This window comes from Acinonyx jubatus, chromosome D2 (assembly GCF_027475565.1).
Source record: "Acinonyx jubatus isolate Ajub_Pintada_27869175 chromosome D2, VMU_Ajub_asm_v1.0, whole genome shotgun sequence".
Taxonomy (NCBI): Eukaryota; Metazoa; Chordata; class Mammalia; order Carnivora; family Felidae; genus Acinonyx; species Acinonyx jubatus.
In genome coordinates this window covers 54,336,685-54,358,338 of record NC_069393.1, presented here as the reverse complement: position 1 = coordinate 54,358,338, position 21,654 = coordinate 54,336,685, and the positions used below count along the sequence as shown (strand labels likewise).

Below are 21,654 nucleotides of genomic sequence, written 5' to 3'. Positions count from 1 at the left end.
GAAGAATGGTGCAAAGTTTATGCTTTTATTAATTTTATCTGGGTGTGGGTCATACTCAGATTCCTGTTCTTGAATATGCAACGCTTTAAAATAATATATTTATATAAAGAGTGGAAAAAATCTTCCCCAAATCTCTACTTCAGTCTAAAAAAAAAGAAAGCAAACATTGTATATTTTACCTCATCCCATGGAAGTGGTGGCATTTGGGTGCTTATTCTGAGCCCTTAGTCCTTCTCTTGTATGTATAAATTCTCTCTCTTTTTTTTTTAATGTTTATTTTATTTTTGAGACAGAGAGAGACAGAGCGTGAGCAGGGGAGGGGCAGAGAGAGAGGGAGACACAGAATCCAAAGCAGGCTCCAGGCTCCAAGCTGTCAGCACAGAGCCCGACATGGGGCTCGAACCCACAAACCGTGAGATCGTGACCTGAGCTGAAGTCAGATGCTTAACCGGCTGAGCCACCCAGACGCCCCCAAAGTATCATTTCTTATTCAGATTTTACATGAGTACATCAGTAACACTATCTCCTAAAGTGTTCTTCCTAAGAAAAATTAATTCATGATTTCTATCAAGGAGAGAAATTTCTGTGTCTCTCCTTTCCCAGCACATAAACAGTATTTAAGAGAGGCCTAACATTGGTGACATCTTGAGAATAAAGGTCAGGCCTTTTGAAATTAGAACACAAGTCACTTCTTAGGAAGGTTTTCTTCTTTAAGGCAGATTAAAGGTTCAAATGGAAAAGTTGTTCAGTATTCAGTAACTGTCTTTAGTTGCTTTGTACAGCTGTATTTTTATCATATTTTCTTCATTTAGTTTTTGTTCTTTAGTTAATGAAACTGACTTGGGATTAGCAAAAGTGTAGTCCTAAACTTGTAAATGTGATACTAATTAGTTATATGATGTTGGACAAATTATTTAACATCTTTGCTCTCTATTTTAATGTGTAAAATGGGGAAAATAGGGGCATCTTTCTGGGTCAGTCAGTTGGGTATCCGACATCGGCTCAAATCATGATCTCACAGTTTGTGGGTTCGAGCCCCGCGTTGTGCTCTGTGCTGACATCTCAGAGCCTGAAGGAGCTCTGTGTCTCCCCCTCTCTCTGCCCCCCCTCCCACCCCCACTCACGCTCTCTCTCTCAAAAATAAAATAAACAGTAAAAAAAATTTTTTTAATGGGGAAAATAATAGCATCTGTTTTAATAAAATTTTGAGAGGATTAAATATTCATGTAAAGACCTTAGTTTGCCTAGCACAGAGTATGTGCTTAATAAGTGTTAGCTAATACAATCAGAAAAGATGGTGAGATCATGTTAGGGATTGATATGTTAAGGCTTTAGCTGAGGATTAGAGGGTTTGAGAAAGGATTTGAGTAGTTTTGAAGGATAAGTAGAAATTGACAAAGTGGAGAGAAGGAGGGCATTGTAGATTTGGGGGAATGGCATGAGAAACAAGGTGGAGAAGAAAAGGAAGGGAAGACAATATTATAAACCATTTAGGCTGGAGGGAATGGCTCAGAAATTTAGTATAACTGAAACTCTTCCGAGAACTGGAAAATGAATAGAATGGTGAGGTGAAGAATGCAGGTGGTCTGGATTGGCCTCCTCTCGCTTGGCTACTTCCCAGGTAGGCCTCACGGAAGGGACTACTGCTGCCATGCTCAAGGGTCCCCTGGTCCCCTGCTATGCTTCCTTGCTTTTTCTCCCCTTCTGGTTACACTCAGCAGGTAAGTTGCAAATCTCTGTCTTTCTCAGTGTCATTGGCCTACTCATAGTTTTTCCAAAGAAAGGATTTAAAATGAGCTTGCTAGAACTTCATGGAATGTTTTGAAAGTGAATTAGGTTAGCCTTTTGGCCAGAGTAGAGAGAAGAGCCTTCCCTCTGTTGCTTTCTGCTCATGGATTGGTGGAGCTCAGGGACTTTCTCAGCAGCTTTAGGGAAAGGAAAAGTGTTTTTTCTCTTAAAAAACATTGTGTAAAGTCTTCCTTTTGATAGTTTCTAATTTCAAGATATTTTTAAGGCACATTTTCTCTCTTGAAAAAGAACTCTTGTCTTGACCTTGTCTTGGGAGCACTTACTCTCAGGGGTAATCAAGAACTGCAAAGAAAAGTAACATTTTAATTAAGTTAATTATATTGATCATGGTCTGCATAAGGAGTATTGTACAGGAAAAGAAGCATTTTTGCATTAATCTTTAGCCTAACCACACCCCCCGTATGTGTGTGTGTGAAGGTGTGTATATATTACACATCTATATGTATTTCTAATTATTATTTCAGTCCTCTTCCCAGAAGGGTTACAGAACGGTGTACGTTTTGTTACAGTGCAATTTCCATCATGTGGCCACAACTGTACTGCCCCATTCAGGTTTCATGAATGATTAAAATAAGTGACTTCAGAATGTGTCGTTGAACACACGCTGTGACCCTTCAGTTATTTTATGTTTCAGTTTGTATAAAAAAAAGAATGCCCTTTTTAAATAAGTATTTAAGTTCAAATTTTTGTCTATTTTTAAAGGAATTATGAGTATTGGAATTGATAGAAAAAATATTTTTGTGCTTATTTTCCCAAGTAACATTTAAACATTTCTGCAGACTCGGCAGGATTAATGACAAGGTCCTCATTGATAGGTCCTCTTGTTCAGCATTCTAATCTTAAATAGATGTATTTTGTTACCTTCCCTTTTTCTCTAAAAGGGAACTATTGCAATCAGTGCACATATCAGTCAGTACGCATACTTCAAACTTTTTTTTAGTAAGTTGTTAATGAACTTTACATTTCAGCATTTTTTCTGTGTTTTTTTTCATTGTTTTCCCATTGTATTTATTAAATACTTTTTGTGTAGATTATACTATGCAGAGAGGTTTCTGCCAAGTGAGCAGGTTTCAATTCTAATACCAGCTATGGTCAGTTGATCATTGATTGGTTTAGCGCACTGTTTTGAGAATTCTTATGCTATAACCGTCTCTGTAAAGGAGTGCCTTGATTGATTAGTGCTGTGTGACCATGAGCATCAGATGAAGAGTGGTGGCGTAATAGCTTTGTCAGCTGAATGGGGACGTATGGATATATTCAGACCTTTGATTCCTTCCTTCATACGTGAAGATTATCTATAGTTGTTTTTCTGAGTTCACTTGAAATGGTTTATGATTTTCTATATTGTTAGAGAATTTTCTTCTCTGCCAAAGCAGAATTAATGATTCCTTTGTTGCTGCTATGATAGCCCTTTATTACCTTAGTTTTAACGCTGTTTCTTCATCATTAATCATTTACTTGTCTTCCACTATAGATTGTGAACTTAAAGGAAAGGACAGTATTTTATTTATCTGTACATTGACCCTTGAACAACACAGGTTTGAACTGCGTAGTTCTGCTTACATGCAGATTTTTTTCCGTAAATACAGTGCAGTATGACAAATGTACTTTGTCTTCCTTACAATTTTCTTAACATTTTCTCTTCTCTAACTTACTTTATTGTAAGAATACAGTATATAATACATATAACATACAAAAATGTGTTAATCGATTGTTTATGTTGTTGGTAAGGCTTCTGATCAACAGGGCTATTCGCAGTTAAGTTTTGGGGTAGTCAAAAGTTACGTATGGATTTTTGACTGCATGGTGGGTTGGTGACCCTAACCCTGCATTGTTCAAGGGTCAACTGTGTGTCCTTAACACCTAACACTATGCTTGGTATGTGTCTCATATATTCAAAAAATAAGATAGTTTATTATTTTCTTAATGACCTAAACGATGTTTTATATGACATTGAGACATTTATTATATTTGAAGATGAGGTGATTATATCTAACTCCTAGGATGCTGGTGGTGTGAATCAAAAGGAAGATGTAGATGCTTTGGGTAAGAGTAGACAAGTCAGCGTGGTTTTGGAATGCAGAGAGACTTGGGGTTTGAGTTTCCATGTTCGAGTGAATGGTGATACCATTAGAAAAACAAAGATGAAAGGGTAGATTTGGGTGGCATGAGTTTGTTTTTGGAGAGGTTGGATTTTGATTAAAAAATGTTTTTATATTAGTTTTAGAGGTAAGAATTTGGTAGTTGGTTAGTTGGTTAGCTTTCTCTAGTACATGCTCCTTAGCACTCTACTTTATTATAATTACTTGCTCAATGTCCATCTTTCCCTTTAGGCTTTGAGCTCCAGTAGGGCAGGGAACCTGTCTTGTTAACAGCTGTATCCTCAGCTATAAACACAATTATTGGATGTAGCAGGCACTCGGTAAATAATTGATCAGTGATTTAATGTCTGCACTGTTAGTTGACTTAAATTGTATCCTATCTTGTCTTCAGTTTATGTTGCTATGGGTAATTGCTTTTCATAGAATCATTGGAAGTTTAAACTTAAGATTTTAGAAATCTTTGGCACATTCCCCAATTGGACCCTGGAAAGGTGGAGTCACCTACCCACAGTCATTGGACCACACTCCAGATTTAGCTACAGATGGTATTTACTGATGGCGAGAATCATTGTTACTTATCCAAAGAAGTATGCATACAGTACATGTCTTTCAGGCTAGTAAAGGGGGAAGATAGAATGATGGCTTGAGTGGACTGTGGAGATTTCCATAGCATGGGTTTCTCTTCCTCTTGTTTAGTCATTTCTAGTACCTTGACCAATGGCCACGGAAAAGATCAGAAAGGAGATGAAATTTTATTTGCGCTTGCTGGCAACATTAGATTTTTTAGTTTCTAATGATTAGCATGAGTTTCTGGGTAAGCTATTGATTTTCTTTCCTCCTTCCTTGTCCATGTTAGCATGGTGAATAATACTGGTTCTGGGTTCACCGTTATTTGATGTGCTGTTGAACTCTTATGTGCTATTGGACTTTGTTTAAACAATACCTTCTGTAAAACAAAGTTTAGAAAAGATGGACCTGTCTGAGATCACAATCAGAAGATATAATTTTAAAATTCAACAAGTGTCTTTGTAAGGTATGGACATTGATCATCAGATTAAAATAAAATAAACCTCCAGTATTTTATAGCTTCCCAAACACAGTACACTTTTGTTTAGATCATATAACAAATACTCCCTTAATTTAAATTAGATTAAAAAATTTATAATTTGGTTTTTTTTTTGTTTGTTTGTTTGTTTCAGTATCATGATAAAGAGGAAGTTGTCTTATGGATGAATACTGTTGGGCCCTACCATAATCGCCAAGAGACATATAAGTACTTTTCACTTCCATTTTGTGTGGGGTCAAAAAAAAGTATCAGTCATTACCATGAAACTCTGGGAGAAGCACTTCAAGGAGTTGAATTGGAATTTAGTGGTCTGGATATTAAATTCAAAGGTAAGTAAACCTTAATAGTCCTTATAGTACAAGTCAGATTATAGACTAGGGTTTCTCAGTTTTGACACTATTGACATTGGGGCCAGATATTCTTTTTTGTGGGGGGCTGTCCTGTACTTTGTAGGATGTTTAGCAAAGTTCTTGGCTTCTACCCAGTAAGTGCCAGTAGCACCTTCCAGTTGTGACAGTCCAGCCTGTCATCAGACATTGCTGATTGACCTTAGAGAACCACTGCTTTAAACTCTAAAAAATGTTTTAATCTGTAAGTTAAGTTGCATTGAGAAAAGTATGTTAGTAAGTAACAAAGGTTTATTTTGAATATTTGTAAAATAATAAAGTAAATATTTGTTAAAATTTTATTTCCCTAACCTATTTCTTCCTGAAAAGTGATTTCTAGTAAACCTTCTAGTTATTGGACATATGTGGTTAGGGAAGGCTGTCAGGAGATTTCATAATTTCTGGAGGTGCAGGAATGTCATGGGGTATATGGATATTTAAAATTCTGTGTAAAGCCTCAAATTCAGACCTGTACCATTGGCTCAGAATGTATTTATCAGTGGGTGTTAATTTACTCTTTCAATTCTTGTAAGATAGTGTGGTTTTAAATTTTAGGTCAAAGACTTGTTAAAATTGGAAAAAAATCCTCATCTATTTATTATGCAGGTATCTATTTTATCAGGCCCTTTGAGTTTAAAGTGTTTAAACTTCTAATTTTTCTCTGTGAAATTAGCCAGAGAGTATATTTCCTCCTGCATAGACATTTTTAATGTCTATGAACAGAAGCTTGAGTAATTGAGTTTTTACAGGATCTTTGATTAGGTGTCCTGATTTTTGAATAGAGCTTGGATCTTGTAATCAGGAACTCTGAATTTTAATCCTGTTTTATACTGCATTGATTTTACTGAAGCTCTTTACTCTAATTGTGACTTCATTGTCTACAAGTGTAAAATGAACCGTAATTGCTGCTATTTTTGCACTTTTGAGAAACGGATGTGAATTGAGATTTTTAAAGATAATGTTTAATTTTGACTAGTTAAATTTCATTCTTGTTTTCAGAATATTTTTTGTTATTGTTGAAAATAGGTGTACATATTTGTATTCTTCTCCCCACCCTTTCCCCACACTGTGTTCTTTGGGGCTTAATTATAAAATTAAGTTGTAAATTTAAACCACAGTGACCTGCCTGTAACTTTATAAATTATTGTAAACATGCCCTAAGGCTTGAGTTTTAATTTAATCAGGCAACTTAACTACTTAATTACAAGTAAGGAGAAAACTTGGACTGGCATGTGGGATCTTTGAGAACATCAATCCTACATTTATTCACATAACTTTCTTCTTTTACATATTTGGTGCACATTTCTAGTGTACCAAGGAGGAACCAGAGAGAGAGAATAGGCAAAAAAACTCTGAGTCCTGCTTTGTTGCCGTGGACATATTTGATCACTTTTTGAAGTCCTCACCCTGTTTACTAAAGAAGAGTAATCTTTCAGCTATTTTCACTTGTCCTCTTTTATTCGTTCCTTGAGGCTGAAATGGGTAGATTGTTTAGATAGAGGGGAACGTTTTCGTGGGCTGTAAAAGTGGGCTTTATTTTCCTTTCCGACTAAGCACCTTTTGATGAAAAGCACAAGGATTGGCCAGGTGTTATTCCCGGAGAGTTGGCGGTTCCTTGGAGTCTTCTCAGCTCTGCACCTCCAACGCAGGCGGATGTGCTGCTAAGGGAGCTGCTAAATTAAGTGGTCCCAATGAAAAAGTAAATGCTGATTAGATTTCTCTTTTGCTTGCCCTGTTCAAAGACATAGTTGATCATGCTTTGAGAAATGTTTTACTAGGTTTCCTGGTTGTTATTTATGGTGTCACAGAATTTTAAAGGTTGGATGCGCCTTAGAGATTGTCATCTGATTTCCCCTTAGTGAAGCCCAGAGATGAAATGATTTGCCCAAGGCGTATCATGGCATACTAATAATGCCACGGAAACTCGAGCCTTCTGTCCCTATGTGAATTATAGAAACATTTATATTGTTAATCTTTTCATCTCTCAAGTATTCGATTTTTAAAGGTTCTTCTAAAGGCGTATTCAAATAAGAACATAAAGTTTTGGAAATATTTCAAAACTAGAAAATACTGTATATATATATATATATATATATATATATACACACACACACACACACACACACACACACACACATGCACACACAGATAAATATACATGCCTTTTTTAAAATTTAGTAGATTCTGCCAGGTTAAATGAATTGGTATTATCTCATAAAGGTCACTAAATTGACCTTTAGGGAACGAGTGACAGTCTTAAGTCTAATGTAGGATGCCTCTCACTTGAGATTTTATGTACAGCTTTTTTTTTCCTCCTAATAATGTTATATACTACCATTAGACAAAATACTAAACCAAGAACATTTAAATAAGATTAAAAATAGAAGGGCAGAATTAAGTTGGGTATCTTTGAACCAGGCCTGAATGCATTACCCTATGATTTTATTTATTTTTTTAATTTTTTTTTTAATTTTTTTTTTCAACGTTTTTATTTATTTTTGGGACAGAGAGAGACAGAGCATGAACGGGGGAGGGGCAGAGAGAGAGGGAGACACAGAATCGGAAACTGGCTCCAGGCTCCGAGCCATCAGCCCAGAGCCTGACGCGGGGCTCGAACTCACGGACCGCGAGATTGTGACCTGGCTGAAGTCGGACGCTTAACCGACTGCGCCACCCAGGCGTCCCTACCCTATGATTTTAGAGGCTACCTCTTGGAACCCTGCCATTGCAGAATAGAGAAAACATGTGCTTTAGAGTCAGAGAGACTTGATGCATCCCAGTGCCACCTCTGCCTACCTGTTTAGTCATGGACAAGTTATTCTTACACTTTGAATCTCATTTTCCTCGTCTGTGAAATGAAGGAAATGATATCTACTTGACAGAATTGTTTGATTTAAATGAGGTAGTTTGTGTAGAGCATTTATCAAAGTTCCTGATACATAGTTTACATTTTTAAAATGGCCATTGATAGGAATACTAATCACACATAGTGTGGGTCTGTAGTTCCAACTTAATTTTGTATTAGCAATTATGAAATGTTATGTTTATGTTATTTATGTTATAAATTATGTTAATGAAATGTTAAATTAGTTTATTGATTATCCTCAAGCTATTGTACTAGCTTGCTAAGTAGTTTAGTTAGTTCTGCTAGGGCAGGGACAGTGGCATTCTTGTTCACTCTTGCATCCTTAGCTATTAAGACATTGTAAGCTCTTTTTTTTTTTTAAGTTTATTTATTTTGAGAGAGAGAGAGAGAGAGAGAGAGCGCACTTGTGAGTGGGGGAGGGGCAGATAGGAGAGAGAGAATCCCAAGCAGGCTCTGTGCTATTAGTGCAGAGCCTGACGTCGGGTTTGATCTCACGAATTATGAGACCATGACTTGAGCCAAAATCAAGAGTCAGATGCTTAACTGAGCCACCCAGGCACTCCCTATCTGTTCTTTTAAAATAAATTGTTTTAAATGTTTATTTTTGAGAGAGAGACAGAGTGAGAGTGGGGGAGGTGTAGAGAGAAAGGGAGACATAGAATCTGAAGCAGGCTCTAGTCTCTGAGCTGTCAGCACAGAGCCGGACGTGGGGCTCAAACCCACAAGCTGTGAGATCATGACCTGAGCCAAAGTCGGACGCTTAACGGACTGAGCCACCCAGGCTCAGATAGCACCCTGTGCCTATCTGTTCTTTATGATAATTGGTTCTACTATGATCTTTAGATGATCTGGAATAGTAATTCCTAACCAGGGGAGGTCACTGTCCACTCCCCTTCTCCCTCATTTGAGAATTCTTACAGCATAATGAAGGATATTGTTGAAAAATTGATGGCTTCTAGAGGATTCTTTCCTCCCATTTGTTTTATTGATCTTCTTTTGAATTTTCTTTTTCTTGAATATCCCAACTTAACAGAGGGATGAAATTATAAAAGAAATATAAGTATTTCTTTTGCTTCTCTAGAGTGAAATGATAAGAGAACTACAGATAAAGGGAAATGCCAAAGGCTACTCTGAGTCTTATGTATTTCTAATTCAGTGATTCTCAGTCTTGACAGTTTTCATCCTCAATGTTATGAGGTGTATATCCTTGTTTTTCAGATGAGGAGGTTGGGGCCCAGAGGTTGGGTAACTTGTCCAAGGGTTCACAGATGCAAAGTGGCAGGGTAAGGATTTGAACCTAGGGAGCGCATGGCTAGAGTTTGAGCTTTTAACCACAGTGCAGTATGTCCTTCCAGATACCTGTCTGGGTGGTAAGGGCCTGATTGCCAAAGACTGGGGAAAAGTCTGGAAAAGTGGCAGGTCCTTTCATTCTGCCTAAAGATTTTTACTTAAGTTAATCCCCCCACCCTGTTTTCAGTCCCTGGATTCTACTCTCCCTAATTGTGCAGCCTTTTTTTGGAGTTCTCTAGGGCAAGGTGCCTCTGGTCTACTGGAGGGGGGGATTGAGGTTATTCATCTAGCTTTGTGGTGAGTGGAAAAGGGAACTTGGGCATCTAAGCCTTCCATAAACATATTTTTATACAGTTCCTCTATGTGTTCAGCCCTAGATCCTGTCCCCTAATTTTTGACGTGTGTGGTGCCTTTCAAGTCCTGAGAATCTCAAGTGTCTCTTGTGTTCTGTGACACCAACCCCCTTTCTTCTGTTATGGTTTCTTCTGCTTTGTTAGTCATTTACCATCTTCTGTTAATTTTCAGTGTTCCAAAAATGCTTTGGAATCTTACTGTCCTCTTTTTGTCCTTGTGTACCTACATCCTTTTTATTCCTTTATTGACATTTTAATGGAGTTTCAGGAGGGAAAGGACACATACTTGTGGTTAATCTGCCTTGTTTAATTGGAAGTCTGGGAACTTAATGCCGTATTTTGTCCTTTTGGTTTCAACCAGAGTGTTTTAGCCAGACCAAATAATTTGAATCTTGTACTGAATCTTGTATTTAGGTGTTTTGAATTCTGGTGTTAGCAATTCCTTAAACCTTGTGCTGACTGCAAATTTGAATAGCCTGGGCTTTTTATAAGTTCTTGTTCAAACCATTGATAACATTGTTCTACTCCAGATTGATATCTTTTTTTTTTTTTCAAAAGAATGTATGTGTATATATTTTTTTCTGATTTTGACAATGATATAGGATTGGTGTACAAAATTTAGAAACTACAGAGAAATATAAAGAAGCAAATAAAAAATCACCTGGATATAATTATCATTAACATTTTCTTCCATCCTTCTTTCTTTGCATTCACCCACATTATTTAGAATTTTAAAAAATTGGGTTCCTGTTATATATATGATTTCAAAAAATTGTGTAACATATAGTGTTTATTATGTGTCAGATACATAATATTTTTAACTTACTGTTAATAAGTTATGTATAGTTTTTACTCTTCTTTTTTTTCTTTTTTTTAATATTTATTTTGAGAGAGAGAGAGAAAAAAAAAAAGTGAGTGGGGAGGGGCACAGAGAGAGCATCTCAAGCAGGTTCCACACAGTCAGTGCAGAGCCTGACCTGGGGCTCAGTCTCATGAACTATGAGATCATGACCTGAGCCGAGATCAAGAGTCAGATGCTTAACTAACTGAGCCACCCAGGTGCCCCTGTTAATTACTTTTTTAAAAATGTGTTTATGTTGTATTCTATAACTTGGATATTGTAATTTTCCCATTTCCCGATGATAAGGTATTCTGATTGTTTTCTTTCTTTTTTTCCTTTACTTCTCTTCCTCCCTTCCTTTCTGTTTTCTTTCTTCCTTGCTTGCTTTTTTTTTTTTTTTTAATGTTTTATTTTTGAGAGAGCACAAGTGGGGAAGGGGCAGAGAGAGAGGGAGACAGAAGATCCAAAGTAGGCTCTGTGCTGACAGCAATGAGCCTGATATAGGGCTCAAATTCACGAACTGCTAGATCATGACCTGAGTGAAAGACACTCTAACAACTGAGCCATCCAGGTGACCCCCCTCCTTGCTTTTTTTGATTTTTTTTCTATTAGAAATAATAATGCATTTGGCTACCCTAGCACTTAAGTATTTTAATGCATCTCTGAATCTTTTATTAAGGTAAATTCTTAGAATTACTGAATCAAAGGATATAAACATTTTTAAGGCCTTTCTCTCTCTCTCTCTCTCTCTCTCTCTCTCTCTCTCTGTTTTTGTTTTAGAGAGAGAGATCATATAAGAAGGGGAGAGGGGCAGAGAGGGGGAAGAGAGAGAATCTGAAGCAGGCTCCATGCTCAGTGCGGAGCCTAACATAAGGGTCTCAATCTCATGACCCAGGATTATGACCTGAGCTGAAATCAAGAGTCTGATGCTCAACTGATTGAGCTACCCAGGAGCCCCAGAGGCAAATCTTGGTATATGTTGCCAATTAGTCACCTAGGAAAAAATTGTACAGTTTATATTCCAGATAGTTTGGTCAGTTAATCAATACTTTTAATATATATATGCTTTAATATATAATATAATGCTTTCAATATATATATTGATTAACTGTGACTATACCAGTTTTTCCAGATCTTTTTTTTTCTTCATTCAGCAGATTTTGAGTGTTTAGTGCTTTCCAGCACTACAATAGGCTCTGGGTGTACATAGTTGAACCAGAAACTCTGGCTTCTGGGGTCCATGGGTTTTCTGAAATTGTACATTTAGTTTTGTGTGAATGTGCATTTTGGGGGGACAAGGGAGACACCACTTTCATTGGATTCTCAAATGGATATGTGGCCCAAGGAAACACTGTGAATATATTGACACTTTTAATTCTTAAAACAACTCTGGAAAAGAGATAGCATAGATGTTATCTCTGTCTTACCGGTGAGGGATCTGAGGTTTGCAAAGGTTGAATGACTGGTTTTTATTCACATAGCTAGTCAATAGTAGAACCCAGACTAAAACTCAAGTTTCTGTCTATAAATTTGTCTGTGGTGACTTCATGAAAAACTGCTAAGTGCTGCTGAATTTGAGTTAGAGCATTTGTGATTTCCAGTTAAGTAATGGTATCAAAAGAGAAAGCTAATAAAGCTAGGCATGATAGGTTCCTAGAGAACTCAAATGTTTCCATATTCTTTTGGCAATGTTTGCATTGTCCATTCAGTTATTAGTTTGGGGTGTTGTTGTGAATTGATGACAGATATACTGGTATGTAGTTTCCAGAATCTACCCGTGCTGTCTGCTTGAAAAGTCAGTATTAACATTACCACTTTATAACTTTGCTTTTGTTCCCCCCACCCCTGCCATATAATGTGTGTTTACATTGGTGAAATCTTAATTGGCTCCTCTTCAGAATTCATAGGTGTGTATTTCATCTGAAAAAGGTATGTCCTTTTATAATTTTACAGTAGTGACTTACGGTGATAGATTTTTCAGAATTGTTTTCCAATTAAATGCTGAACAATGATTTGGCATATTTAGACACTTTACATTAGTTATTTTCAAAGCGGCTCCCTCCTGAGAGAAGTGCTGTTTTAGCTGAGCAACCAGACTTTTCAATTATTTGCGATGTTTGTATTTGCCCACGTGTCTGCAAGAGGAATTTCATTAAAATATGACCTCACATGGTCCTTTTTATAGCCCACGATAAAGATAGGTTTTCCCTTTGACCCGTTTCTGTACTAGATTTTACATCAGTGAAAGATACTCTTCAAGACCTCTTTGTGAATCATTCTGAGATACTCCACTCAAAAACTTCATTTGTTTATATTGGCATTTTTCTCCTTACACACACACACGCACACTAATCATACACAAATGAGTGTATATGTGCGTACTGTCATATACTTCATGTTTTCCTTTGCTGAATAAATGTAAAAGCATGCTCTTAAAATTTGCTAAAATGTTCTGTTTGTTTGTTTAGTGCCTGTTCTGTGTAGAGTACTCAAACAGGCATAGGTGGGGATAAAAAGGATATCATCAGTATACACATAGCTCTCAAGGCCTGACGGTCTTTTTGAGGAGGTAAGATACTGGTATGAGGTTGTAAGTGGTATAGGCTTAGGTGTCATAGGGAGGTATGGGGAGAAAGCCATGGAACTTCACAGAAAGGGGTGGGCTCTGGTATTTGAGAGGTGTGAGGGGTGGGGAATTCAGGATTACTCTACAGAGGAGAGGGTAGGAGATGGGAAAAATTTTAGGATAGACATTTGTAGTAGACTTTCCAACATAGGCCAGAAAGTCCAGAGGCCAAGAGAGCACAAGATGTGTGCAAACTGCAGGTAGTTGGATTTGGCTAGAGTATAGGGTGAGAAGATGATAGATAGTTGGGCAAGAGAGAATTGAACTGAAGTTCAGACTGTGAGGAATCCTAAAAGCTTTATGCAGGTAAATGCCATTTTGTATATCTCAGAACTTCGTGTGTAAGACCTCCACACTGTTAATGGAGATTATCTGTGAATGTCTGATTTTAACAGCAAGGAATTTGGTGGCTTTGCAGTATTTGCTGTGAGGTCTCTCACAGCTGTTTGCTGCTGCCCAAGCCTGGACCTTCCTGTGGTTCTTTCTCCCCTCATTGCGGTAGTCTCCTGCTGCCCTTTGTGCATTATCACACTCTGGAAATCTGGAGACCTCTTGCTACCAGTTCTTCTAGTTCCTGCTGTAGGAACCCTTTCTAGCAATCTCGTGTCGTAACCCTCCCGCCCTTCTCTGCTCTGTCTCAGTTTTTGCCATTATGAAAATCCTAAATTCCTTGCTGCCTGAAAGGGCCTTGGTGGAAGGGAAGTCTGTGTGGGAGCCATTGTTGGAGGCGACAGCAATTTTCTTCTTCTACTTTGGGAGTGAGAGTATTTCCCTATCTGTCTTTCATGGACTTCAGTGTTTCCTGCCGTCTTGGTGTTATGGTTTTGGGGTACCCACTCTGGACTGAGCTCTAGTAAGGGAAAGCTGTTCTTTCTTGTTGAGGATTGGGAAGACATGTTGCTAGTGTCATAACTCAGATTGCTGTTTCTCGTGGAAATAATATAGCTGGCTATTAATCATGGTTCAGCTGCAATTTATGTTTAAGAAGTTTTAATCAAGATTTAAGAAATTTAACATTGTTTCTTGGGGGGAATTGCATTTCAAGTTTAAAATAACCAATAATATAATACAGGAGACCTTAAACAACTGTGCTTTCTTGTTGTTGTTGTTGTCGTTGTTAGGATTTATCATTTATTCTAATTGCCTAAGTAATCTACAAAAACAATTTAATCATTTAAGTGGACATCTAGAGTGTTTGCAGGTTTTTTGGGTTTGGTCTTATTTTGTTTAGAAACTAATGACCATAAGCACATCTTTTCCAGTTTATTGAGAAATAGCGGCATATATCACTGTAGAAGTTTAAGGCATACAAGCATGATTGTTTGATTCGCACATATTGTGAAATGATTACCACAAATAAGTTGGGCTAACATCCATATTCTCACATAGATAAAAAGAAAAGAAGAAAGAAAAAAATTTTCTTCTTGTGATGAGAACTTTTAGGATTTACTCTCTTAAAGACCTTCCTATGTCATACAGCAGTGTTAGCTATAGTCATCACGTTGTACGTTGTATCCCTAGCACTTATTTATAAGCCCATTTTGAAAGCACATTTTTGAAAGGTTTATAGGTTAGAGACCATCTGAACAGTATTGTGGTAGCAGTATTTTTTAAAGCATTCAAGTGGAAATGACTCATCTCTATGGGACCTTTGGGTAATTAATAAACAGTGACACCTGCTAGTTGGAGGTTGTATTTTAATCTTTCTAATTATGAAGAGTCTCTAGAATTCCTCATAGAATCTATGGCCTCCAGTGACTTGCATTTCCAAGAATGTTAAAATGAATATTTATCTCAGAGATCTTACAGCTAGAAGTTGTTCTATTTAGGATCATATTTTTGGGTTTTTATGTACATTAAATGAGAACTTTCCTGTGTATTGTAAGCTTTTTTATTTTTGTTTTTAAAAGCAAAGTATTCATTTTAAAATTATTTTGTAAATGTTCTTGTATAATTTTCTTTATACAAGGGAAAATTTCTTTGTGTAATTAGATAGTCTTTGAAAATAAAGATGGTTAAATTCTTTTATTTTGAAAAATCTTAAAACATTCATTAAAAAGGAAAGAATTATCAACTGAATGAATCCTCCTATAATTATCATCCAAATTCAACTGTTATGAATACAAATTTTAACTTAAGGAAATGTTGGCTTTTTCTTGTGTAATTTTTCCTCTATTTTGCAAACCAGTGTGCTAATTCACAATTTTTATTTTATGCAGATGATGTGATGCCAGCCACTTACTGTGAAATTGACTTAGATAAAGAAAAGAGAGATGCATTTGTGTATGCTATTAAAAATCACTACTGGTACCAGATGTACATAGATGACTTACCAATATGGGGTAGGTATTATATGTTCCATTTAAAGTTTGGGCATACTTGCATAATAAGCATGACTTATGTAATGACTCTTAAGGTGATTGATTGTACACTGAATCAGTAAATGAGTTTTCACTATTTTCCACGGAATTATTTTAACATCAATTTTATGATCCCTTGTTGATCATACAGTTTTTGACTCTTTATGATCCCTGTTGCTTGAAGGGGTTTTAACGTTGCCAAACCTTATATGGTATTCCCTCAAAATACAACTTTTATATAGTATAACTTTTCAGATTTAAGGAATTAAAAGGCATTTTGAACAATCTGAAGTATCTTCCCTTCCCCCATTTTTGTATATCTTATTTTCACTTATTCTGTCATATATAATCAAAGGAACTAAATAGGATTTTGAAGTTATATTTGGGCTTTCTCTCATGTGGAACTGTGGTAGTATGGTTTTAGATAAGACAGTCTCCTGAGCGACTTGTTTTGCAGATTCCTAACACTGTATGTTTAAAATTTTTTTCATTTTTTTTTTAAGATTTTTATTTTTAAGTAATCTCTACACCCTGTTTGAACTTACAGCGCTGAGATCGTGAGTCATGTCTCTACTGCCTGAACCAACCAGGCACCCCTAAAAACATTTTAGTGTTTTTAGCTCTTATTTTTCTGTATTGATGGATAGTTAATATAAACCTATACAAAATCCAAACTCTGCTTGTGCTGGACTTGATTAGATTATTTTAGTTGGTTTTTTTCTTTGAAGGATATATTGACATGCAGCTTTGCAGGAGAACATCAGTATTAGGTAAAGGAATTCACATCTATGTACTGTTGAAATGAGTTAGTATTGCAAGTCAGTATAAAGTAAGTGAATATTCTAAAGAGGGTGGGAAGTGACTATTCGAAAGAGTAGTTGAGTACTTACTGCAATTGGCAGGGCATTTGGGGACCACAGCTGCTCTGTGTCCCTTTGTGTCTCATATGAGTGACAGCATGCAAGGCACAGAGCTCTGCCAGATATGTATGCTACTGACGAGGTGGGGAGAGTCCCATAGCTGGTTGAGCTACGTGAAGGTGGTGAACTTGTTAAGAATATGATGAAATTCAATCATTATGCTATGATAACCAGCATGTTTGATCATATTATTCTCTTGGTGGGTTTTTTTCCCCCCTTTGGACACCTGTTCTTATATATAATAAACATTCTGATTCTTTAATTTGTTGGCAGACCACTATATTCTTGAGCAGCAAACTGAAATACTGAACATATCAGACCAGACTCTAACGTGGTTCTAAGATGAAATTTGTAAGAAAGTCAATCTCAAGATGTAATTGTATGCATCATTGCTACTCTGTTGCATGTTAATTAGGTATAAATAGTAAGCATTTCATATTAATGACTATATTAGCGTTAACATTAACACAGACATTTCTGTGATCAGCTCTGAGGGTAGCAGGAAGATGTGCTGAATAGTCGCTCCTCAAGATTTGTGAGCCTGTAGTTCAGAAGAACCCGTTAGTCAGGGTTTCCTCTGTTTTTGGTGGGAGAGCAAGTTCCTCTCCTGTTCTTTTTCCATTGCTTTTGGGTTTCTTTTATGACCATAGTTTTTTTTTGGTCATTTCTGTGGATTTCCTTAGCAACATGGCAATTGTGCTTTCCTGTTAAAATAGATCTTTTTTAGCCCTGGGATTCCAGGGTCTGTCGTGTTTAGGAAAGATACGTTTGGGTGTCCTAGAATGTCTGAACTACAAAAATTCTTGTCAGAAAAAAATTCTTATTTAGCTTTTTCTTGGGGTAAGTATTTCACAATCTTTTTTTAAAGCCCCTTAGAGAGAGGTGCCTGAGTGGTTCAACCCAGGTCGGTTGAGTGCCTGACTCTTGATTTCGGCTCAGGTCTTGATCCCAGGGTTGTGGGATTGAGTCCCATGTTGGGCTCTGCACTGAGCGTGGAGCCTGCTTGAGATTCATTCTCTCTCTCTCCCCCTCTCTCTCCCCCTCTCTCTCCCCCTCTCTCTCCCCCTCTCTCTCCCCCCCCTCTCCCCCCCTCTCTCTCCCCCTCTCTCTCCCCCTCTCTCTCCCCCTCTCTCTCCCCCTCTCTCTCCCCCTCTCTCCCCCTCTCTCTCCCCCTCTCTCCCCCTCTGCCCCTGTCCCCGACTCACATTCTCTCTCTCTCTCTCTCTCTCAAAAAAAACAAAAAACAAAAAAAAAAACAACCCTCAGAGAATAGCTTATTTGGTGTAATTGTCTCTACCCCAGAGTTTTCAGAGTACGTAGGTAAATAAACCTTGATGAAACTAATTATTAGAAGGATTTCATTATCCCTCTGCAACCCCAAATACAATGAAACTATATTCCTTGAATTTGTATCAATTTGAGAGAACAACTTTGGTTAATAAGCAAATACTCCTTAATAAGAAAGGATCTTTTTTTCCCCTACTACTTTAATGAGATGCATTAACCATAGAGGAAAGGAGTCACTTTTAGAGTATAAGGTTCTTGGGAAGTATATAGGTTTTGGTAGGGAACGTTAGATAAATAGCTGACAGTATGAGGGCACACGAGAGAGATCCCTAGCTACCATCTATTGCCCTGACAGTGTTCGGGTCTTCCTCCAGTATCTGAAATTGTGATCAGAATGATCATTTTAAACTGTGCCTCATTAACATTTATCTTCAACACTCTTCATTTTGATGTTTTCCCAGGGATGGGGCCAGTGCTTGAAACATAAAGAAGAGACATTTTAAGTTTTGGTACCCATAAATGCCTATGTGAAGCTTATTTAGGAATGTGTAGGTTATTAGAGAAAGTACTGGATTGGGCCTCTGGGGAACTGAAACTTAATTTTAGTTTGGCCACTACTAACTGGATGACTGTGCCAGATGATGACATAGTACTTCCCTGAAATTTTCAGGTGTTAGGAAGTATATACATATAAGGTGATAATTATTACAATGAAGGTGATACTCATGACAAAGCATGGACTTTGAGTATCAGTAGTGACAGGTTATGCTGAACTGTTCATGGTGTGGCTATGGTTTATGTTTGCCAAGTAGTTAACAAAGAGTAGAATTCCAGCCTATACTTTTGCCTTTTTCTAACCATGAGGAATAATGGTAATATTCCTCAAATATTGTTTGTTTATAAGAACTTTTTTTATGAGCTTTTAGCCTCTAATATATTTTAAATATTAAGTGATTACCTTGTATAAAGTATTATTTCTTTTGTAGGTATTGTTGGTGAAGCAGATGAAAATGGAGAAGATTACTATCTTTGGACCTACAAAAAACTTGAAATAGGTTTTAATGGAAATCGAATTGTTGATGTTAATCTAACTAGTGAAGGAAAGGTGAAACTTGTTCCCAATACTAAAATCCAGATGTCATATTCAGTAAGTATTAAAATAATTATACATTAATGAGTGTTTGTGACCTGATAGCAACAGTAAAGTGTGTTTTACTACTTTAGTAAATGAAAGTAGGGTGCAACAGAATATTATTAAGACTGTTTCCTTAATGCATGTAAGTAAGCCTCCTACAAGCAGGGAGAAGATTTGCCTCAGGTCTGTATTAGATAGAGGTACGCATATGCAGGACTTCTCATTGGCTATGGCAAAGTTTACCATTATAACTGAGCAGTTATAGCTAACCCAGCCATGTATTCTCATGGTTACATTTTTAGATTGTAGTATGCTTTGTTGTTTCTCTTTCCTTTTTACTGTTGCAGATAGAGATGATGCTGTATTGAAAATTGCTGGATGGGTATAGTTTACCATGTTTTGCTTTATCAGTTGGAATAAGATACTCCTGCAGAGTAAGAGCTTGTCAGAGCCCTTTGCAACTGTCAAGTTAATTCTGTTCCATTAGGATTAAAAATAGTGGAAAGAAGAAAAATCTGATGTAGGTAGCCTCTCTCTTTGCCAGTTTTTTTCCCTGATAACTGGAATGAGTCCATTGGTAGTAGCCAGTTTTTAAGTTTTTTAAGCTTATGCATATGTACTTAGTACAAATGATATTTCTGGGAACTGAACTTATAAAGAAGTTTGATAATTGTAATAAAACTAATGCAGTCTAATGTCAAAGATGGGTGGATTCTTATTTTAATTGGTCTAATTAGTTCAGTTCTTCTTTTTAACATTTATCTTAGAGAGAGAGTGCGCGAGCAAGTGGGAGAGGGGGAGAGAGAGAGGGAGACACAGAATCTGAAGCAGGCTCCAGGCTCCGAGCTGTCAGCACAGAGCCTGACACGGGGCTTGAACTCGCGAACTGTGAGATCATGACCCGAGCTGAAGTCGGATGCTCAACTGACTAAGCCACCCAGGGACCCCTTGATTCAGTTCTTATCAATTTATCAGGTCAGAGTATATAAGTAGCAAATACTTACATTAATGTCCTTGAAAACTGAAATGATCCCTCTAGGTAAAGTTGGAAGTTTTAATACACAGAGAGGAAAGTTGGTTTTTTATCATACGTGTTTCAGCTTCTCAAATTGGCAGTAACTTTCCACCATTTCTCTAGTTTCCTATTCCAATTATGTAAATCTTCCCTAATTGTGCTCAGAATTTTGTTAGCTTCTTGTTAATTTGTTTACTGGCCTTTATTTTCGTGTGAAAAAATTTTTTTCAGGTCAAGTGGAAAAAGTCAGATGTAAAATTTGAGGATCGATTTGACAAATATCTTGATCCATCCTTTTTTCAACACAGGGTAGGTAAATTGTATCTTTTAAGACATTCATTATGTGTTTCAGTCAGTTTAACAAACATTAGTGAGCATCTGCCATATGCAAGGCACTGTGCTAAGGCCATGGAGTTCAAACATTGGGCTAGTGGTGATTTCACAGGTGAGCTTAGAGTCCTAGGGTGATAGAGAGTTGAAGGGAAGCAGTCAAAAACCCTCTTCATCATGCCTGTGCTTTAAACTGATTTTGAGTAACCCCAGGGAAGGATACAACATACCAAAAGCCAGGATATCACTTTTATTATTAATGAGGCTAATATTGGAAAATGTGACTTCTGTCTTTGGACAGGTGGCCTTCTTAATATTGAAATTCAGAATTAGACCGACTTCTCCCACTTAGTGCTGGACTATTGCAAGTTTCTGCATATGGGCACCTGCCCTTAGGAAACTTAAATGTGGAGAAACAGAGCAGAATGTGTGTATCCTTTAGGAAAGGAAGGAAGGGATGAGAGTGGAGTAAGACCAAAGACCATTTGCTGATGGAAATCTTTCCACACAAAAAGAAACATCAAGAATGGGAAGAAATGCCCCTCATCCCCCACCAGTACATACAAGATGGAGCTCAGATTGTAAGTCTAGTCCAGTGGCATTGTTGGCTGGTTTTGTACAGGTGGTAGCTTTGGTTTTTTACAGGAAAAAAGTTTTTATCTTAGTGGTTCCCTCCTTCAAGGATGGAGATGAAAGGACAACATGATATAAGGAGATGTATCCATTCTTCTGACTTTTTTCCTGAGTTGCAGCTTACGCCTTTTGACCTGATCTTTTAGATTGGAATTCTGAAGTTTCTTAGTAATCTGTGTTTGAGATGGCTCCGAAGCTTTTGTGGTTTGAAATTTGTATCATTGCTGCCAGACTTCACCAGAACCTGTCACTACTTCTAATCTTCCTCTGGGTCCTAGGAGAAAAAATTAAGCTATTTGGGATTTAGTCATTGCTGAATGATTTAGCATGCTACTCCTGGACCTAAAATTTCCACTTCCCTACTCCTGGTGTGTTCTTTTCAGATATAGTGTTTAGGTAGTTCTGAACATGTTTGAAGGTAGAGGCACAAATAACTTCAACGTTTAGATAATATCTGAAAATATGAGGGCTCTCAACTAACATTCCCTGCTGGAACACCTGAGCCTGCCTTGTTTCTCGTGCCATCGGGTACTGGTGACTTGGGGGAAAGGTTGCCATTTGGCATTTTCACTAGTAGAGCGGTGTAGCATATTTCTCCTTTCAGCAGTTATTAATTGAGCACCTGTTATGTGTCA

The 21,654-nt window shown here is 37.2% G+C and overlaps 1 protein-coding gene across 1 annotated transcript in view; it reads left to right on the top strand.

The window, feature by feature from the left end:
• Positions 1 to 21,654, top strand: part of TM9SF3 (transmembrane 9 superfamily member 3) — a 66,080-nt gene that overhangs the window by 5,708 nt on the left and 38,718 nt on the right. The window contains exons 2-5 of the mRNA XM_027062734.2: positions 5,111 to 5,306; positions 15,559 to 15,681; positions 18,893 to 19,053; positions 20,288 to 20,365. Coding sequence (XP_026918535.1) covers positions 5,111 to 5,306; positions 15,559 to 15,681; positions 18,893 to 19,053; positions 20,288 to 20,365 — 558 coding nt within the window. The remainder of the gene's footprint in view (positions 1 to 5,110; positions 5,307 to 15,558; positions 15,682 to 18,892; positions 19,054 to 20,287; positions 20,366 to 21,654) is intronic.